At 52.2% G+C, this 18,604-nt stretch overlaps 1 protein-coding gene across 10 annotated transcripts in view; it reads left to right on the top strand.

Annotated features, from left to right (window-relative positions):
* Nucleotides 1–18,604, top strand: part of Obscn (obscurin, cytoskeletal calmodulin and titin-interacting RhoGEF) — a 151,128-nt gene that overhangs the window by 81,019 nt on the left and 51,505 nt on the right. For 5 of the 10 annotated variants that reach the window (XM_087910583.1, XM_087910584.1, XM_087910585.1 and 2 more), the window contains 16 exons: nt 1,498–1,761; nt 2,066–2,329; nt 2,819–3,082; nt 3,407–3,670; nt 4,022–4,285; nt 7,795–8,058; nt 8,523–8,786; nt 9,135–9,398; nt 9,751–10,014; nt 10,339–10,602; nt 11,513–11,779; nt 12,371–12,637; nt 12,754–13,026; nt 13,547–13,822; nt 14,270–14,466; nt 14,646–14,721. In XM_087910583.1, the coding sequence (XP_087766709.1) occupies nt 1,498–1,761; nt 2,066–2,329; nt 2,819–3,082; nt 3,407–3,670; nt 4,022–4,285; nt 7,795–8,058; nt 8,523–8,786; nt 9,135–9,398; nt 9,751–10,014; nt 10,339–10,602; nt 11,513–11,779; nt 12,371–12,637; nt 12,754–13,026; nt 13,547–13,822; nt 14,270–14,466; nt 14,646–14,721 (3,996 nt within the window). Of the gene's footprint in view, nt 1–1,497; nt 1,762–2,065; nt 2,330–2,818; nt 3,083–3,406; nt 3,671–4,021; nt 4,286–7,794; nt 8,059–8,522; nt 8,787–9,134; nt 9,399–9,750; nt 10,015–10,338; nt 10,603–11,512; nt 11,780–12,370; nt 12,638–12,753; nt 13,027–13,546; nt 13,823–14,269; nt 14,467–14,645; nt 14,722–17,730; nt 18,004–18,604 lie in introns of all 10 variants that reach the window. The other 5 variants (XM_087910589.1, XM_087910590.1, XM_087910592.1 and 2 more) reach the window with 4 other exon arrangements.

Raw genomic sequence — 18,604 nt, forward strand, 5'->3', positions numbered from 1 at the left:
CATTGTTTGAGGACCTTGGGCATCTTGGAGAGTGAAGATGGAATGAAACTCCCGCAAGTGTGAAGCCCTGGGCCTGGTGGACTCTGTTCTCCTGTGAAGAACTGACTACTGAGGGCGCTGAAAAGGAAGATATGGTGAGGCCTAGCCATCTTTTTCCAGGCTGTGGCAGGTGGCTCCTGTCATCATCACAAGCATTAGAGACACTTGAATGAAAACCAATATCCATGTAGATGAATCAATGTCAAAACACAGAGGCCTGACGCCGTCATACGTTGAAACATTCCAAGAAATGACACCCGAGGATACATCCGAGGCCTGTCCCATGGCTGAAGAGTCAGAGAGAGGTCACAGGAAACCCTTCTCCCTATTCCCATCCCCAGGACACACGGTTGATGGCTGAGGTGTAGAGGGTCCTGGCAACTAGCTGCTTTCAGAACTGGGTTTGTCCCAACAAAGACTGGGCCATGATGGATACCTTACTGGGACCTTTCTAGAGAGTACTGCATTTTCGAAAGCTAGCCCTGGGGACCACAACATCCTGAGGATGCGCCTAGTACACAGAGTTCCTGAGTTCTCAGTTATGGCCTGGTAGCCAAAGGAAGGCTTCAGTGTTGGCAAACAAGAGCCGGATCACCCCTTCTCTGTGACCCTTTCCCACATGGCGGCCAAGGACTCGTTCCTCTCTTTGTTCACTTGTGGATGAACCTTCAACACTGCTCCCTCACACCGGAGAGTTTGCCTGCATGGTGAAGATGGGGCAGAGCCCTGTGGCCACCTACTCCAGGCTGACAGCTCAGGAAGAGACCCAGCTAAGCTGTTCCTTCTTCCCAGTCTGTTCTGAGAAGTGGGGTTTGCTATGGTGAGGGGCTGTGGTCCAGACACCCTGTGAGCTCTCCCAGCATCGTCAGAATGAGATCAATGAGTACTGGAGTTGTTCACAGCCATGGCACGCTGTGACCTAACAGTCAAGACATTGAGCATGGAGTTTGTTTGTGGAGCACAGTGGGCACAGAAGCCATGGGGCCAGGGATATTGTAAACGCTTCTGCTGTCTAGGTCCTGGGTGCTCTCTCTACACCTCCTTATCTTGAAGTCCTCTGTTACTTTGCTGCTTCAGCAGGGTCAGGATGACCCGTCCATGTGCTGCCCCATTTGTGCTTTTCCCCACGTGTGTCCCCTTACAATCTCCAAGGTGTGCTTTATTGTTACGTGTCACGTCCCATCTTCACCATTCTGCAAACTCCTGATGATCTTTGTGTCGTCCCCAACACCACAAGCCAAACTCATATGGTCTGAGGCCTGCAGAAATCACAGAATGGGCTGTGTCCATGAGACACAGAGTCTTGACCAAGCAAAGTCCCCTCCTCAGCTGTGTTTGTCACGCCCGGTGTGTGGCCTGTGTGCGGTCGGGCTTCCTGTTTTTCCTGTCTGCCCACATCTAGAGTCTTCCATGTTCTCAGAGAGTGTGATTGTGTCTGTGTCTTTCTGACCTCCCTAGCCCTTCCAGCTAAGTTCACAGACGGTCTGAAGAGCGAAGAAGCCACAGAAGAAACCACGGCTACCCTGAGGTGTGAACTGAGCAAGGCAGCTCCTGTGGTATGGAAGAAAGGAACGAAGACCTTGCAGGATGGAGACAGATATGGTCTGAGTCAGGATGGAGCTGTGTGCAGGCTGCAGATCCGGGGCCTGACCGTAGCCGATGCCGGGGAGTACTCATGTGTGTGTGCACAGGAGAAGACCTCAGCCACGCTGACTGTCAAGGGTAAAGACGGGTGGTTCGACTTCATGTTGTCCCTGTCCTGCCTTCTGTCTTCATATGTGGCACAGCCCCTGTGTTAGCCACTGTCCTCACGCTGATGTCCTTTGAGTATTTTTTATTTGCTCAAGTGGATCTTCCTCCTGTTGCTGTCCCTCCCCAGCTCCCTGTCTTCCTCACCATCGGTTCATGAGCTCAGTCGTTTACGCCGTGGCTCTTGAGCAACGTGTGTGGTTCTTTTGGGGTTCCATGTCCACGCAGAGACCTTGGGAGAGTTTCATGTTCTCAGTGGTTGCTTGACCCTTTCCAGGCCTGCCTGCCAAGTTTATAGAAGACTTGAAAAGCCAAAAAGCCACAGAAGGGGAAACAGCAATCTTAAGATGTGAGCTGAGCAAGGCTGCCCCTGTGCAGTGGAGGAAGGGGTCCGAGACCCTGAGAGATGGAGACAGATACAGCCTGAGACAGGATGGAGCTGTGTGTGAGCTGCAGATCCGTGGCCTGGCCCTGGTGGACACTGGGGAGTACTCATGTGTGTGTGGGCAGGAGAGGACCTCAGCCACACTGCATATTAGTGGTAAAGATGTGTGGTCGATCAGATCTGTGTCTTGGTGTCTATGGATGTGCTGCTTATCTGGCACATCCCATATTCTGTCCCTTTGTCTGTGTGTCACCTTTCATAACTGGACAGAGTCCCAACTTTTGGGGGAACTGTATGAAACAGGGAAAATCACACACGCAGCTTGTGTCACCACGAGTTAAGTACTACTTTTCTGGTAGAGTCCATGTCCTGTTGTCATCCAGGCTGAGTCATGCCTGCTAAAGTTCTTCAGAGAATGTGGCAACTTTGTGTGTTTCTGGCCCCCTCTGACCAACATGCCAGCTCTATGGAAAGGACCATGGTCCTGACATTAAGAGGACACACCATGAAATTCATGGCCTGTTCTCAGCATAGCAGCACATGGCCCACCCTCAGAGGGGTCTGTGTATTCTCAGTGTTGTTCATGTCTTATCCATTTCGTGTGCTCTGAATGTAACAATTCCTGTGCCTTTCTGGTGTTCCTAGCCATGCCCGCCAAATTCACAGAGTGTCTGAGGAATGAAGAGGCCACAGAAGGGACCATGGCCATACTGAGGTGCCAGATGAGCAAGGCTACCCCAGTGGAGTGGAGGAAGGGAGAAAAGACCCTCAAAGATGGAGACAGATTTATCCTGAGGCAGGAAGGGGTCACGTGTGAGCTGCAGATATATGATGTGGCTGTGGAAGATGCTGGGGAGTACTCATGCGTGTGTGGGCAGGAGAAGACCTCAGCCACACTGAGTGTCAAGGGTAAAGGTCATGTGTGGCCCCCTGAACCTGTGACTTGATGTCTCTGTGTTATCTTGATGCTATGTCTGCTTTTCATGTATGGCACAGCTCCCGTGGTGACATCTGTCCCATAACTGGAGTCATCTGGGTTCTCTACTTTCCTTTTCCCAGGTCCAGGAAATATTCTCATGTTCATGTCCACCCTACCACCCTCTCTACACCTCCCTGATTTTTGCTTCCTCCCAGTCTGTTCACTGTTCCTGTCAAATTCTTTGTGTATTCCACATTGTGCACAGCATGTCCTTCGGAGTCCCATGTTCTCAGTCGCTGCTTGCTCCTTCCCAGCCCTGCCCACCAGATTCATAGAAGACCTGAGAAGTCAAGAGGCCATGGAAGGCACCACACTGATGCTGAGGTGCCAGATGAGCAAGGCTGCCTCTGTGGAGTGGAGGAAGGGGTCTGAGAGCCTGAGAGATGGGGACAGATACAACCTGAGGCAGGAAGGGGCCACGTGTGAGCTGCAGATCTGTGGCCTGGCTGTGGAAGATGCTGGGGAGTACTCATGCGTGTGTGGGCAGGAGAGGACCTCAGCCACACTGAGTGTCAAGGGTAAAGATCATGTGTGGCCACCTGAACACGAGACGTGGTGTCTCCATGTTGTCCCATCGATGCTTCTGTCTCCACATGTGGTTTCCTATGGTGGCCCTGTGATATCTATTCTGCCCCTTCAGTCATCTTGGCATCTCCACCTGTGCTTTCCATGTCGTGCCCAGTTGTTCTTGTGTTCACATCCAGGCCACTGCCCTCTCTGTTCCCCACGAGATCACTCCCTCACCGTCTGCACCTTCCATCACGTGTTTATGCTGTGTTTCTTGACAGTGTGTCATTCTTTGTGAGTGTGTGTCCCGTGTGCCGTGTTCTCCAGCTTCATGTTCTCAGTGAATGCTTGCTCCTTCCCAGCCCTGCCCACCAGATTCATAGAAGACCTGAGAAGCCAAGAGGCCATGGAAGGCACCACGGTGATGCTGAGGTGCCGGATGAGCAAGGCTGCCTCTGTGGAGTGGAGGAAGGGGTCTGAGAGCCTGAGAGATGGGGACAAATACAGCCTGAGGCAGGAAGGGGCCACGTGTGAGCTGCAGATCCGTGGCCTAACTGTGGAAGATGCTGGGGAGTACTCATGCGTGTGTGGGCAAGAGAGGACCTCAGCCATGCTGACTGTAGATGGTAATGACTTTGTGTACCCACCTGATTGGTCTGCTTTCTCTCATCTCTCCCATGTAGCTTTGTTCTCCTATGCTTCTCAGGGTCATCGTGTCATGCACAGTCACATGTTTGTGTGATCCATTCTCCCAAACCACACTGGGTTAGCCTAGTCTAGCGCCTGTGCTAGGACATGATCCCAGGGAAAACTAGTACGCAGTTGTAGAGGAGGTACTGGCGTATTCCATCAGTGTCCAATGGCAGATCTGCTCGAGCTACCTGCATCTTGCTAAGGCCTGCTGAGACTTTGGGTTCTTTGGTTCCAGGCCCGGAGTTGACAGATGTCTGTCCCTTGATGGACGTGCCCAGCAGTGTGTGGTCCTGGCTGGAGGTAGCCAGGCAAGCACTGCTGAAGTTTAACTGTTGCTCTGAAGGGCTTCTGCCTGAGTCTGCTCTGGAGGCTGGAATTCCTTTATTGAGAGAGCGGCAGTATTGTTTTTTTTCTGAAGATGTCTCTTTTCTTAGATTATTCACATGGTCATTCCCTGTGTCTCTGATGTAATATATCCGCACTAGCCACTTTGGACTTGAGTCCAGCCTGACCTCATTTTGACTCATTATTTATTTAAATATTCTTGAAAGTGGAGCGACTCCCCGGGGCACTGGGGAAATTGCAGCTTCAATGTGTGTGTGAGGAGGTGGCACAGTTTAGCTCATGTGTAAGTCACTTGTCTCTTGCTGTGACAAAATGCCATGGCCAAAGCAGCTTAAGGAGTTTGTTTGGACTTCCAGTTCCAGAGGGATGAGAGTCCATATGGAAGAGAACCGTGGTAACAAACAGTGGGCATGGCAGCAGGAGCAGGAGTCTGGAGCTCAAATCTTGAGCAGCAAGAATGAAGTAAAAAGAGTGAACTAGAAATTTTATGACTCTCAAAATCTCTCAAGGTGACAAACTCCAGCAAGACCGCACCTTTTAAATCTACCCAGACATTGCCAGCAGCTGGGAACCAAGTATTCAAATGTCTGAGACGATAGGGGGTGTATCATTCAAACCACCATAGCCTATAACTTTCTACCTCCTGGCCTCCTCAAATCCTTTGTTCTTTTGGCATGTAACAATGCATTCCTCCAGTTCCTACAGCCTGATGTCTGTCTCTTCTAAGTATGATAAATTTTAGGTTTTATTCACACAGAGGTGCATTTGCCTCTTACTTGTGAAGCTACAGACCCAGGCAGAACCATGATTCTAAACAATGATTCTCAACCTGGGGGTCAAAAACCCCTTTCACAGAGGTCACATAGCAGATAAGCTATAGACCAGATATTTACATTATGATTCATAACAGTAGCAAAGTTACAGTTGTGAATAGAAGTGAGAACAGTTTTATGGTGGGGGTCACCACAACATGAGGAACTGGATTTAACGGTCCCAGCATTAGGAGGCTGGGACAATGACAGGGCATGTAGCAGATGTCCTTACCCAAGGAGGAGGAAATTGGGATGAAGAGATGGGATATGGATTCCACGAATCTGAAACAGCAGGGCAACTCTACTGGATTTCAAGGCAGGAGAATTATCTCTGGCTTGAGCCAGAGGCTTTAGACTAGCCCTCATCGTCCTGAGTGGAGATGGCCTAGGGCCAAGGAGGAGAGTGCCTTCTCCCCAGGCCTGTGGCCTTGGGGCTCCTGGTGGCAGTGGTACCTCTGTTGATCTTGATCCACTCTTCTGAGTCACTCTCTTTAAAACTCGTTTGCTATGCAGCCCTGAGTACCCTGAGTGGTTAGCGTAGAGCAGCCTGGCCTAAAACATGTGGGACATCACCTGCTTCAGCTTCTCAGGTGCTGAGGTTACAGGCATGAGCCAGCCACCCAGCCATGGTCATCTACCTGAAGGGTCACGTGTAGCAGATGGATGATGGCTCTGTAGTCTCATCAGGTGTGATCGCCTTCTTCCTTCCCTCAGGTCTCTATCCTTTTCTAGTCTAAGGGGTATTCCAACTGGTTTGACATTCTCAATGTCCTTACTTTCCTGTGAATTCCCAAAGGGTCCTCCACAGCTTTTCTCTCTATCTGTGACTTCTGCAGAGATGACATGGTTAACTACGTCCTAAGGTTCTCTTCAGAACATACGTTCTCATTATTTTTTTAACAGCATGGGTAGGCTATAAATTCTCAAAATCTTCAATTCCTCTTCCATTTTACTTATTAATTCTTCAGTTTATCTCTCCCTATCCTCTCACTCTTACTGTAAGCAGAAAGAAGAATCCAGACCATGCCTTGAACACTTTCCCTGTAAACCTCCTAAGATAAATATTCAATTTCAAATTTACAAATTCTGTATCCCACAAGGCACTAGAAGAGAATTTGGCCAAGCTCACTGATGCTGACAGAAGGGTCACCTTCCTTCTTTCTAGTTTTATTTCCCCATTTCTGTCTGAGGCCTGACTAGGTGTGGCATTAATACCCATATTTCCATTAGCAGACCATTCCCAGTAATCTTGATTTTTTTTGATATATATGTCAAAAGCCACCCAGCCTCTAGCCATTAACTGCTACCAGACAGCTCCAGATTCTTAGGTATTTGTTATAATAGTATCCTCAAATATGTGTTGTTTGACCATCTTGAAGAACAGTACATCAGTACTCTTAGAAGTTGGTTTCCTTCCAGTTCAGAAGGCTGGAGGCCTGTGAGCAGACAGCCAGCAGGATTGGCCCTTCCAAGGCCTCTCGCTGGCTCCCAGGCAGCTGTTTTCCCCACAATCGTCTTGTTTGTATCCAGATGTCTTATAAGGACATTATTCCTACTGGATTAAGTTCTTATCTACATGACTTCATTTAGTATTTTTCTCCTCTCCAGGGCCAACCTCCAAATACACTTATTTTCTGAAGCTGTATCAATTAGACATTTAATATACATTTGGAGGGGCAGAGTCAATTACAATATAACCAGGGTGAGCTCTCATCAGTCAGTGGGGAGGACAGCAGGACAGATTCAAGGGTCAAAGGCCTGCCTAGGAGTTCCCAGCTGCAGTTTATCAGGGACCAGGAGACACGAGCCAGAGAGGTGGCACCAATGGATGGAGTGTGGTTCTAGTAGTGTCAGGGCAGGAGTGTGAAGTGGAGGAGATAGGGCCTCATATAAGCTGTCAGGGCGAGTCCAAGTATGGACAGTGCCGGATGGAGGCCCTGGGTGAGTGGGCATCTTATCTATAAGGCTGGAAGGCATCATAATTGGGAGATGCCTGCCGTGGAGGTCGGTCAGGAAATGTGTTTGCATGCACGATTGATCTCAGATGCCTGGCATGTCTTCTAGTGACGAGAAGACCACAGGAAGGCGAGTCTGGAATGGTACCCGCCTTCCAGTCCAGCTGCATCTCAGTAGGCACAGCACAGGAACCTCTGCTCGCACACTTTGATCTGCTCCTTCCCATGATCTCTAGCCCTTCTGCTTCTGATTCCTTTCTGGATACTCAGAAAATGACCTTCGAAACTTTCATGGAGTTTGATGGCTTCTGTCCACCTGATCCTTCCTAGCCCTGCCCACACGGTTCATTGAAGAGCTGAAGTCCAAGGAGGTTATGGAAGGGTGCATGGCCACTCTTCAATGTCAACTCAGCAAAAAGGCCTCTGTGGAGTGGAAGAAGGGCCCAGAGACCCTCAGAGATGGAGACAGATACAAGCTGCGGCAAACGGGAACCATGTGTGAGCTGCAAATCCATGACCTGACCATGGCAGACGCTGGAGAGTACTCATGCGTGTGTGGGGAGGAAAAGACCACAGCCATGCTGACCATCAAGGGTAAAGACCTGTGTGGTGGTACCCAAGTCTGCGTGTCATCTGCCCATCACTGCGGGGAATTCATTCCTGCTTCCTGGCTGTGTTACCCAGAAGATAAGAGCATCTGCAGCCACTTCCCCACTGCTGTGTGCTGTATGGGGTTTGTGTTGTTGGATCCTGTGTCTCTTGTTCTCACTGTCATGCCCTGAACCCCAAAGTTCTCTAAGAAATCTGGGGCTCTCCATGCTATTCTGACCATCTGTGACTCTGCGTGCCAGGTCCCTATGAGATATAGGACCCAAGGAAGCTGCAGATGGAGCAAGGTGGACCTATGCACAGTCCAGCCCGAGGAATGCCACACCAAGTTCTCAGCACGCTCACATGTGTCCTTTGGTTGAGTTCGGTGTCTTCTCTGTGTCATCTGTGTCCTGTCTTTCACTCACTCTGACAGAATGGCCATGCCTGTGTCTTTCTGACCTCCCTAGCACTACCCACCACATTCACAGAGGGCCTGAAGAATGAAGAAGCCACAGAAGGAACCGTGGTGACTTTGAGGTGCCAGCTGAGCAGAGGAGCCCCAGTGGAGTGGAAGAAGGGAACAAAGACCCTCCGAGATGGAGGCAGATGTAGTCTGAGGCAGAACCAGGCTGTATGTGAGCTGCAGATTCGTGGTGTGGCTATGGAAGACGCTGGGGAATATTTGTGCCTCTGTGGGCTAGAAAGGACCTCAGCCACACTGAGTGTCAAGGGTAAAGATCATATTTGGTCACCTGAACCTGAGTTGTGGTGTCTCAGTGTTATCTTGATGCTATGTCTGTCCTCCATATGTGACACAGTTTCTGTGATGACCTGTGGCTATCTGTCATGAAACTAGGGACATCTGGACATTACTAGTTCTTTTTGTTGAGGAAATATTCTCATGTTCGTGGCCACCCTACGGCCCTCTCTACACCTCCCTGGATTCTTGTTTCCTCCCAGTCTGTTCACTGTTTCTGTCAATTCCTTTGCCAGAATGAGTGTCTCTTTGTGTATTCCACGTTGTGCACAGCATGCCCTTCAGAGTCCCGTGATCTCAGTCGCTGCTTGCTCCTTCCCAGCTCTGCCTGCCAGATTCATAGAAGACCTGAGAAGCCAAGAGGCCACGGAAGGCACCACAGTGACACTGAGGTGCCAGATGAGCAAGGCTGCCTCTGTGGAGTGGAGGAAGGGGTCTGAGAGCCTGAGAGATGGGGACAGATACAGCCTGAGGCAGGAAGGGGCCACGTGTGAGCTGCAGATCTGTGGCCTGGCTGTGGAAGATGCTGGGGAGTACTCATGCGTGTGTGGGCAGGAGAAAACCTCAGCCACACTGAGTGTCAAGGGTAAAGATCATGTGTGACCACCTGAACCTGAGACGTGGTGTCTCCATGCTGTCCCATCGATGCTTCTGTCTCCACATGTGGTTTCCTAGGGTGGCCCTGTGATATCTATTCTGCCCCTTCAATCATCTTGGCATCTCCACCTGTGCTTTCCATGTCGTGCCCAGTTGTTCTTGTGTTCACATCCAGGCCACTGCCCTCTCTGTTCCCCACGAGATCACTCCCTCACCATCTGCACCTTCCATCACGTGTTTATGCTGTGTTCCTTTGACTGTGTGTCATTCTTTGTGAGTGTGTGTCCCGTGTGCCGTGTTCTCCAGCTTCATGTTCTCAGTGAATGCTTGCTCCTTCCCAGCCCTGCCCACCAGATTCATAGAAGACCTGAGAAGCCAAGAGGCCATGGAAGGCACCACGGTGATGCTGAGGTGCCGGATGAGCAAGGCTGCCTCTGTGGAGTGGAGGAAGGGGTCTGAGAGCCTGAGAGATGGGGACAAATACAGCCTGAGGCAGGAAGGGGCCACATGTGAGATGCAGATCCGTGGCCTGGCTGTGGAAGATGCTGGGGAGTACTTGTGCATATGTGGGCAGGAGAAGACCTCAGCCACACTGAGTGTCAAGGGTAAAGATCATGTGTGGCTACCTGAACCCGAGGCGTGGTGTCTCCATGTTGTGTTATTCTGTCCAACGGCACCTGTGGCACAACCTCCGTGGCAACCCAGTGGCCGTCTGTCTTGTAACTAGAGTCATTCTGCTTGCTGAAGAGATACTTTCATGTGCACAGGCATCTCACTGCCCTTTCTGTTCCTCATGGAGTTCTCCCCTCACCATCTCCATCTCCCTCCACCTGTTCTTTGTGGTGGTTTTCCTTCTTTGTGGGTTGTGTGTCCTGTGTGTGCAAGGTTCTCCAGTTTCATGTTCTCAGTGACTTCTTGGTCCTTCCCAGCCCTGCCGGCCAGATTCATAGAAGGCCTGAGAAACCAAGAGGCCTTGGAAGGTACAACAGCCACACTGCGGTGTGAGCTTAGCAAGAAGGCCCCTGTGGTGTGGAGGAAGGGGTCTGAGATCCTGAGAGATGGGAACAGATACTGCCTCAGGCAGGAAGGGGCGACGTGTGAGCTGCTGATCCGTGGCCTGGCTGTGGAAGATGCTGGGGAGTACTCGTGCGTGTGTGGGCAGGAAAAGACCTCAGCCACACTGAGCATCCCAGGTAAAGCTTCCTGTGGCCACGTGATGATTTTGGACTTCTGTTCCTGTTCTCCACCTATCCTGTCCTGTTCTACCTCTCCCCACAATGTCCTCTTTCATCTTTTCTTTGATGCTATGTTTGTCCTGTCTGATCTCAGCCACGGCATTCTCCAGGGTCTTGGTGTCTGTAACTTACCACTTGTGCCCTCACACTGCCGGCCGTCATGTTGGGGCCGAGCATGTTATTCTGTGTTCCCAGATATCCTCCCCTTTGCCATCTACATTCAGGTTCTGCGTGTCACGCTCAACCAAATATTCTCTTTGACTGGGGCAAATTGGGTGTTTAGAGGTGCCATGTGGATCCCCTGGAGGGTCCTGGACCCTGCAGAATGGGGTCATGTTCCTAGTGTGGCTCTGTGAAGCCCAATGACTGCTGTATCTTGAAGTCTCCAGACCATGGAAGCCAGAGCCCTGCCTGATCTTGAGAAGACTGGCTATTTCCTGGGGTCTGTGGGACACACTGTGCCCTAGTATCAGAGGGACCATTCCAGCAGCCTGGGAAGAGCTAAGCTATGCTCTGAGGTCTGGTCTGAGGCTGTGATCTTGGAGGACAAAGCCCTTTCCTGGGTTCTGGTCTGTGGGGACATGACTAGACTTGATTCTATTCTGGGTAGTCTGACATGTGTGCCTCCCTGGATCCTTTGGATGTAGCCCTGTAGGGGACTGCCCTGTCTAAGTGGGAGGCAAGCACCCAGAGTCAGCTCTTGGGTCTTTCCCAACCTCCCCATTGGCTCTTTTACCTTGAAGCCCACCTAGCCCCATGGTCTCATTCAGCATCAACCCCAGGGCTGCGCTAGGACCCTGTCTGGCTGCCTTCGGGTGCTCAGGGGTGCACCTTGAGTTGAGTCTGTTAGCCTCTCATCCTCTCACAGCCCCACAGGTGGCGTTCCAGAAACCGCTGCAGAACCTGAAAGTAGAGGAAGGTTCCACGGCCAGCCTGCAGTGTGAGCTGTCTATCTCCAACGCTGCTGTGGTCTGGAGCAAGGGTGGCCTGGAGCTGCAGGCCGATGAGCGCCGAGAGTCACGGCAGCGGGGGTGTGTGGCGGAGCTGCTGCTTAGGGATGTGCGCCGCGAGGATGCGGGCGAGTACAGCTGTACCTGTGGCTCTCAGAGCACAGGTGCCACGCTCATGGTTACAGGTAGGCATCCCAGGCTGGTCAGCTCCAGTGTTGGGGGTTGGCTGTGTGGGTACAGTTTTCATGCTGACTCCCACGGTTGCAGCCCTGTTTCATGGGTCCCAGCCAGGAGAACTCATTTAACTTAGTGGCCCTGAGGTCTGTCTCCCTCACCAGTAGCTGGGTCCCTGAGATTCTCCTGGGCATGTCCTTCATTCTGTCATTGTTAGGTGACCCACCATCACATGCTGTCCCTCTATGGTGGCTTCTCCACTGTCCTGCCAGGTCACTCCAGTCTTTTTGTGCTCTCTGTCACTCTCCATATCTGCCCCATAGTTCTTTCTGTCACCTGCTACAGTTTCACAGCCATGTCTCTGTGACCTTCGCTGTTCCTGCTCTCTAGCCCTTAGAGTCATTTCTTCAGGCGTTCTCCCCACCCTGCTAGCTTCGTGGGCAGGCGCAGCAACCCCACTCACCACTGTGTGCAGGTCCCTAGTTCCTCCTGGTGGCCGTGTCCCGTGGATCCTGACCACAGATCCACTCTGGGTGGTTCCCTGACAGGAACTCCCTTCACGACTCAGGGACCTGCTTTCACGCTGCCCCCCACCCTTGCAGCTGCTCCTGTGCGGTTCCTCAGGGAGCTGCAGGCCCAGGAGGTGGATGAGGGGACCAGTGCACACCTGCACTGTGAGCTGAGCCAGGAGGCCGTGAGTGTGGAGTGGCGCAAGGGCTCCCTGCAGCTTTTCCCTTGTGCCAAGTATCAGATGGTGCAGGAGGGCACCACTGCCACACTGCTGGTTCGTGAGGTGGAGCAGGAGGATGCCGGCGAATACATCTGCGATGCAGGCCACGCCCAGAGCATCGCCAGGCTCTCAGTCCGAGGTGAGCTGCCTGTAGCCCCCCTCCTACTCTTAAGAACAGGAGATCTTGTTTAGTCAGAGTCGGGGGATGGGACCTGCAATTTTAAGTTTTTTTTTTTTTTTTTTTGTGCTCCTCAGCCCCCAAGCCCAAGTTCAAGGCTGGCCTTCAGAGCACACAGCAGGAAGCAGGGGGCGTGGCCCGGCTGTGTTGTCAGCTGAGCGAGACTGAGCAGGGGGCTCCAGTGCAGTGGCTCAAGGAGGGTGTGGAGCTGCATGCTAGCCCCAAGTATGAGATGCGGTGCCAGGGGTCTGTGTGCGAGCTACTGATCCATGAGCTGGAGACTAAGGACACAGGAGAGTATGCCTGTGTGGTGGGTGGCCAGAAAACCCTGGCCTCTCTCAGAGTCAAAGGTGAGTAGCTAGTCTCCAGGAGGAGAACTTGAACCCTTCCTGTCATGCCTACCCCTTAGGACTCTCCTGGGTGCACCTTATATTGGGGCCAGGACCATCACCTCACAATTCTGTCTCCGTCTTTCCTACACTACTTTCAGGTCTGATTCCCCAGCTGAAAGGCCAGAGCAGCCAGGACAGACCTCAGTCCCCAAAAGCAGCCCTGACTCCTCTTTCCCAGAAGGCAGAACAGCATTGCTGGCCTTTGAGGTGTTCTCTGTGCCTGACTTATTCCTACAGAAGGATTTGCTTCACGGTGACCTAGACAGGATAGGGCTGGCAACAGTATTAGGGCCAAACACAGCCCTCACCATTGTATGCCCAGTTTCTCTCTCTCGGCCCGTGGGGAAGCAAGGGCCCCAGCTCAGCTTCTGTGCCCGTGAGACCAGGTGACAGGAGAGCCCTGAAGTGTCAAGGAAGGCTTTCAAGGATTCTGGCTCAGGCTGATCAAGAGCCTCTCTCCTCTGTCCCTTTCCCACAGAGCCTGAGGTGACCATTGTGCGGGGCCTGGTTAACATGGAGGTACAGGCTGATGAGGATGTGGAGTTTACTTGTGAGGTGTCGCAGGCAAGAGCTGCAGATGTGCGGTGGAATCTCCAAGGTCTGCCACTGCAGAGCAATGAAGTAACAGAGGTGGCGGTTCTTGGAGATGGCCGTACCCACGTACTCCGACTGAAGGCTGTGACACCGGAGGATGCTGGCACCGTCTCCTTCCACGTGGGCAGCCATTCATCTTCTGCTCAGCTCACAGTCCGAGGTATCTGGCTCCGGGGGACCTGGCCTTCCCTCGTCTGGGATGAGACTGTTCAGGCTCAGATCATTTTGGGGAATGATAGATACTCTTTGTGGGGGAGGTGAGGTTCTGGTAGTGAGGAGAACCTGTGTGCATCCGGCTGGTAGGCAGGTTCAGTGGGCTCCCAGAAGCTCAGACTGTGTTGGTGCTTAGAACCTACTCACCAGCCCTCAGAACATTCTGCAGACTGTACCAGTCCTAGCCCTAGGCCACCTCTAGATTCCTAGTGGGTCAGAGCCCAAGCTGTGTTATCTATGTAGATATAGGTAGAAGGGGGCTGGTAGCATACTCCTATGGGTTCACTCTCAGGGATTGGGGTGAGGTATCATGGGATTTCTGGGATATGAGAGCTCTGCCATTCAAGGGAGCATTCCAGATGCCAAGGCTGATGCCCATGCTTCCTGTGTCTAGTCCCCGAGGTGACCGTTCTGGAGCCCCTGAAAGATGTGCAGCTCAGCGAGGGCCAGGATGCCCACTTCCAGTGCCGGCTGTCAAGGGCCTCGGGCCAGGAGGCCCGCTGGGCTTTGGGAGGGGTTCCCTTGCAGTCCAACGAGATGAATGACATCACTGTGGAGCAGGGCACGCTCCACCTACTCACTCTGCATAAGGTGGGGTTCTGGGACCTGTCCTCTGCCTCAGTAGGTTCAGAGTCCACTAGGGAAGATCCTCCTCCAGGGCGGTGGGCTGGGGAGGTGACAAGCCCCTATCATGGGGTCTGGGAAGATGGATCCGCCCCTTTTGATCAGGATGAGGTGCAAGGGCAAGCATCTACCTCCTGCCTCCTCAGGTGACCCTGGAGGATACTGGAACCATCACTCTCCAAGTGGGCTCATGCTCCTCAGAAGCCCAGCTGAAGGTCGCAGGTGGGCATCCCTATCCTACACCGAGCCCACGCCCGTGGATGTCTTGTGTTTCCTAGCACTGCAGCTCTTCGGGGGAATCAGGAGCCCCAGACTTCTAGCTGGGATTTTGCTTTGGGGATGTCAATTTTGCAGTGTGTGGTATCTCAGGCTAGAATTGATTCTGCCTCCTGGAGGAGCTAGAGGGTCTGACTGGCACGGGCTTGGGCCTTGAGTGGAGACGGGACCAGCTCTGTGGTTTAGGTCCTTGCACATGCATGTATGTCCATGCCAATGTACATTTGCTTACTCAAAAGGCTCAGAGATGTGGGTGCAATCACATACCTATGACACAGGCATGGATTTGGCCATGGTAAACATGGCTCCAGTGCGCAGGTAAGGCTTTAGGAATCTTCAGTTTAGAGTAGACCTTGTCTCCAGAATAGGTCCATCCTATAGAGCTTGGCTTTGAGCAACCTTCCCATGCTGCCTAGTCCTGGTTCTCAGTGTGATGCCATTGCCCCCTCCATCATCGACCCACTTCCTGATTTATCCTCTATCTGTCTGCCATGCACAACACATCCATCCATTTATGGTCACCACTTGTCACCCACCTAAGCCCATTCTTCATCAATCTTCCATTCATCTATCATTCATCTTCCACATCACACTGACCCACTTATCGAGGTACTCATGATTTGTCCATCCACCTGCCTATCATCCATCTAGCTATCCATCCACCCATCCTACCATCTGTGCATTTATTATCTGCTTACCATCCAACCACTCAGCCATTCACCTGCCCACCATCCATTCATTCATCTGTCAAGCCCCTATTTGCCACCCAGCCATCTATTCACCATTGGCTAACACCTCTGATCTACCCTTCATGTCTAGGATTTCAGGATGGGTTATACAGACAGCTTTGCCAAGATGGAGCCCTCGGTTCTACTGAGGGGAGCTAGTTGTGAAGGATAGAACATGTTCTGAACCCCATGTTCTGGAACTTCAGAGACGGTCAGGCATGGTCAATTCTATGATGGCCTGTGGGGCTGAGAAGGACTGCTAGCTGCCAATGTTGATTGATGAAGAATTTCATAGTTGTCATGAGTAGGGGGCAGGGCAGCAAAGGTCTGTGTTTACTAGGGGACAGCATGGAGCTGCAGGCTGGGTTTCTGTCCTGCTCTAGGCTAGATGTTCCCATTCTGAGAGAACTGGCTTGTGTACAACTTTGGGTGGCCTTGGGAGGAATGGTTGTCCAGGTAGCTTTGCTATGGACAGGCTTGGGAGCTGGTGCTGGAAAAGGAGCATCCATGGGGAATGTTGTGGACAGACTTCTAAAGGAATCCTCTGGGGTGATCCTCAAGGCTGCCCCATCTTGCTGGGTACTGATGTCTCTACAAATGGTTCTTGACTGACTTCTTAGCCTCATGCTATGGTGTAGAAGCAAATGCATCAGAAACATCTGGACTTTATCAATTGCTCCCAGAAAGGCATCTGGTAAATGCTCAGGGAGAAGCATGGGGGCAGGGTGTCATCCTCCTTGCAGGTTGACAAGTATGAAGAGGTGGCAAGTGTGGAAGAGACCACTGGTCTTTTCCTGTCTGTCCTGGGCTGTTGGAAAGCCAACTATGAGAAAATTCCTGACCTGGAGTGCTTGGGCTCTCTACCTGCTGTGTTTCCCTCAAAAGGTAGATGGGATGCAGATTGGAGCACTTATACATCTATGAGGCTCCTCAACTTGGGGCATACTGTGAGGTGGAGGAGCAGTGTACCCAGCCATTAAGGCCGTGGGTGGCAGGATCTCGGAGGATATCTAGACAGACTGCTCCTGTCTGCTACTATACCCTGAGGAGTGGACTGAGCCCCGCACTCATGGACCAACAGGTTCTGGGGTGCATCCTTCTTGCACATATTAGATTAGAGGAGGCACCTATTGTCAAGAAGAGCCCCAAATGTGGAGTACATTCATTGTTCCTTCTGTAAAAGATGCCAGATAGGTACCACTGGCCTCCTGGGGGTGAAGCCAGGAGTGCTCCGAAGGTGTGTGGGATGCTCAGTGGCTCACATGCTTTTCATGTGCTAGTGTGGATGACCTCTGTGCTTTTCTCTTTGAATAGGGTGTGCTAACTGTCTAGGGTGGATTTCTGAACCTTTGGTCTAAGCTATTCTGGTCTGGGTAGTGCCTGATCTCAGAAGATTCCACGTGGCTCATGCCAGGCAATCTCAAGATTGTTCTAGTAAATTCACTTAGGATCCCAGTTGTAGGGAACAGTATTCTTACGGCCAGTCCCCTCTACATTCTGTACAGCACAGGACACCTGACTAGGACAGTGGGTCCCCCACCCCAAGCCATCCTCCAACAGATGCTGGTTTCAATTCTGGCATTACCCAAGTTAGCACAGATTCATTGTTTATAGACTCAGCCCCAGGAGAGAGCGCTCCCCCAACAAAGTCAGGTGCAAACCTAACCTTGCTAACAAGGTGGGTGTGAGTGGGGGCTCGCACTTCCCACCTGGATTTGACCAGTTTGCTTGGACAGCTGAAAGTCATGAAACAGTTGCTGTCACTGGTTGTCACACAGGACACCACCCAGCAACAGTCAAAGACTAACATAGTGTGGGGGGAATTTGACAGGTACCCCTCCCTGCTTCTATATGCCATTCTCCACCCCTTTGGTACCCAAGACCTTGAAGTCCATTAGATTTGTTTATAATTATCTCCAGCCTTACTGCTCTCCCTGAGGCTGGTGGGTTGGGCTGGACATTTGAACCCTCTTGTCACTTGGTCTTCCTGGTGACTGGGCCCCTTCCTGGAGCTGGCACCTCATTAGCACAGCCTCTGATGTGATCAGAAGGTGTTGGCTATGTGCAAGAGCACTTGTGACACTCAGGAAGTTCTATGCTAGGAACTGGGACAAAGACCGATTTGGCTACTGGATCACGTTCCCACACCAGTGCCCCCGAGTGTGGCCCCGTTCCCACAGACCCCAGGGAGCCCCAGCCCAGACTTCCTTCTCGCCCTCTTGCACAGAGGCAGCACTGTGCCTGGTACGTGGCTTGCAGAATGTGGATGTCTTCGCGGGGGAGGTGGCTACGTTCTCCTGTGAGGTATCTCGCGCAGGGGGGCCCGAGGCCCGCTGGTGGCTGGATGGCACCCGGCTTCAGAACAGCCCTGAGAGTGTCATCACTGTACAAGAGGGGACTGTTCACTCCCTCATGCTCTCGGGCCTGGGCGTGGCCGACTCGGGCACCATCACCTTCCGCACGGGGCCCCTGGTCTCCACAGCCAAGTTATTGGTCAAAGGTATTGGCCAAGGGGGAACCTCCCCACGCTGGCGCTTCTGCCCTTGCTGTCCCCGCATGCTTCCTGCAGGGTCCTAGAGGATTGAACAGTGTCAGGTTCTGACCCCAAGGCCATGGTTAAGGCATTACTCTCTGCCTATCGTGTTCCCAGGGCAGAGGATGGGCTTCCACTCACCTCCTGAGTGGGAGGGTAAGTCTCTGTGAACTGTTTAGTTTGGAGACTGGCCTCCTGCACATTTGCCGTGTGGGACCTACACACACTGACTCTTGTTTACTGCCCTACTGGGTAGATATCCCAGCCAAAGGCTAGCTTCTTGAAGGGGGGTTTCCTGGGCTCCTGATGGAGAAGCCACTGCTTCCAGTTCTGGTTTGCTCCTGTGCACACCTGCTTCTCTTCCTGTGCACACTCCTCTGGGGAAGTGTTGGCTGGATAGGGAGGGCAGCAGGTTGTCAGGGGCTCTAAATGGCTCCTTTCTAATCTTCCACCCAGTGTTTTTGCCTAAGGCCTCCTGTAAGGCCTCATAGAACCAGATCCAGAATGAACCATTATTGGCTGTGTAGAATTTCAACAGGTGGGGCTGGGGTGGAACCCTAAGGGTGTC

This window comes from Myodes glareolus, chromosome 9 (genome assembly GCF_982192425.1).
Source record: "Myodes glareolus chromosome 9, mMyoGla1.1, whole genome shotgun sequence".
Classification (NCBI taxonomy): Eukaryota; Metazoa; Chordata; class Mammalia; order Rodentia; family Cricetidae; genus Myodes; species Myodes glareolus.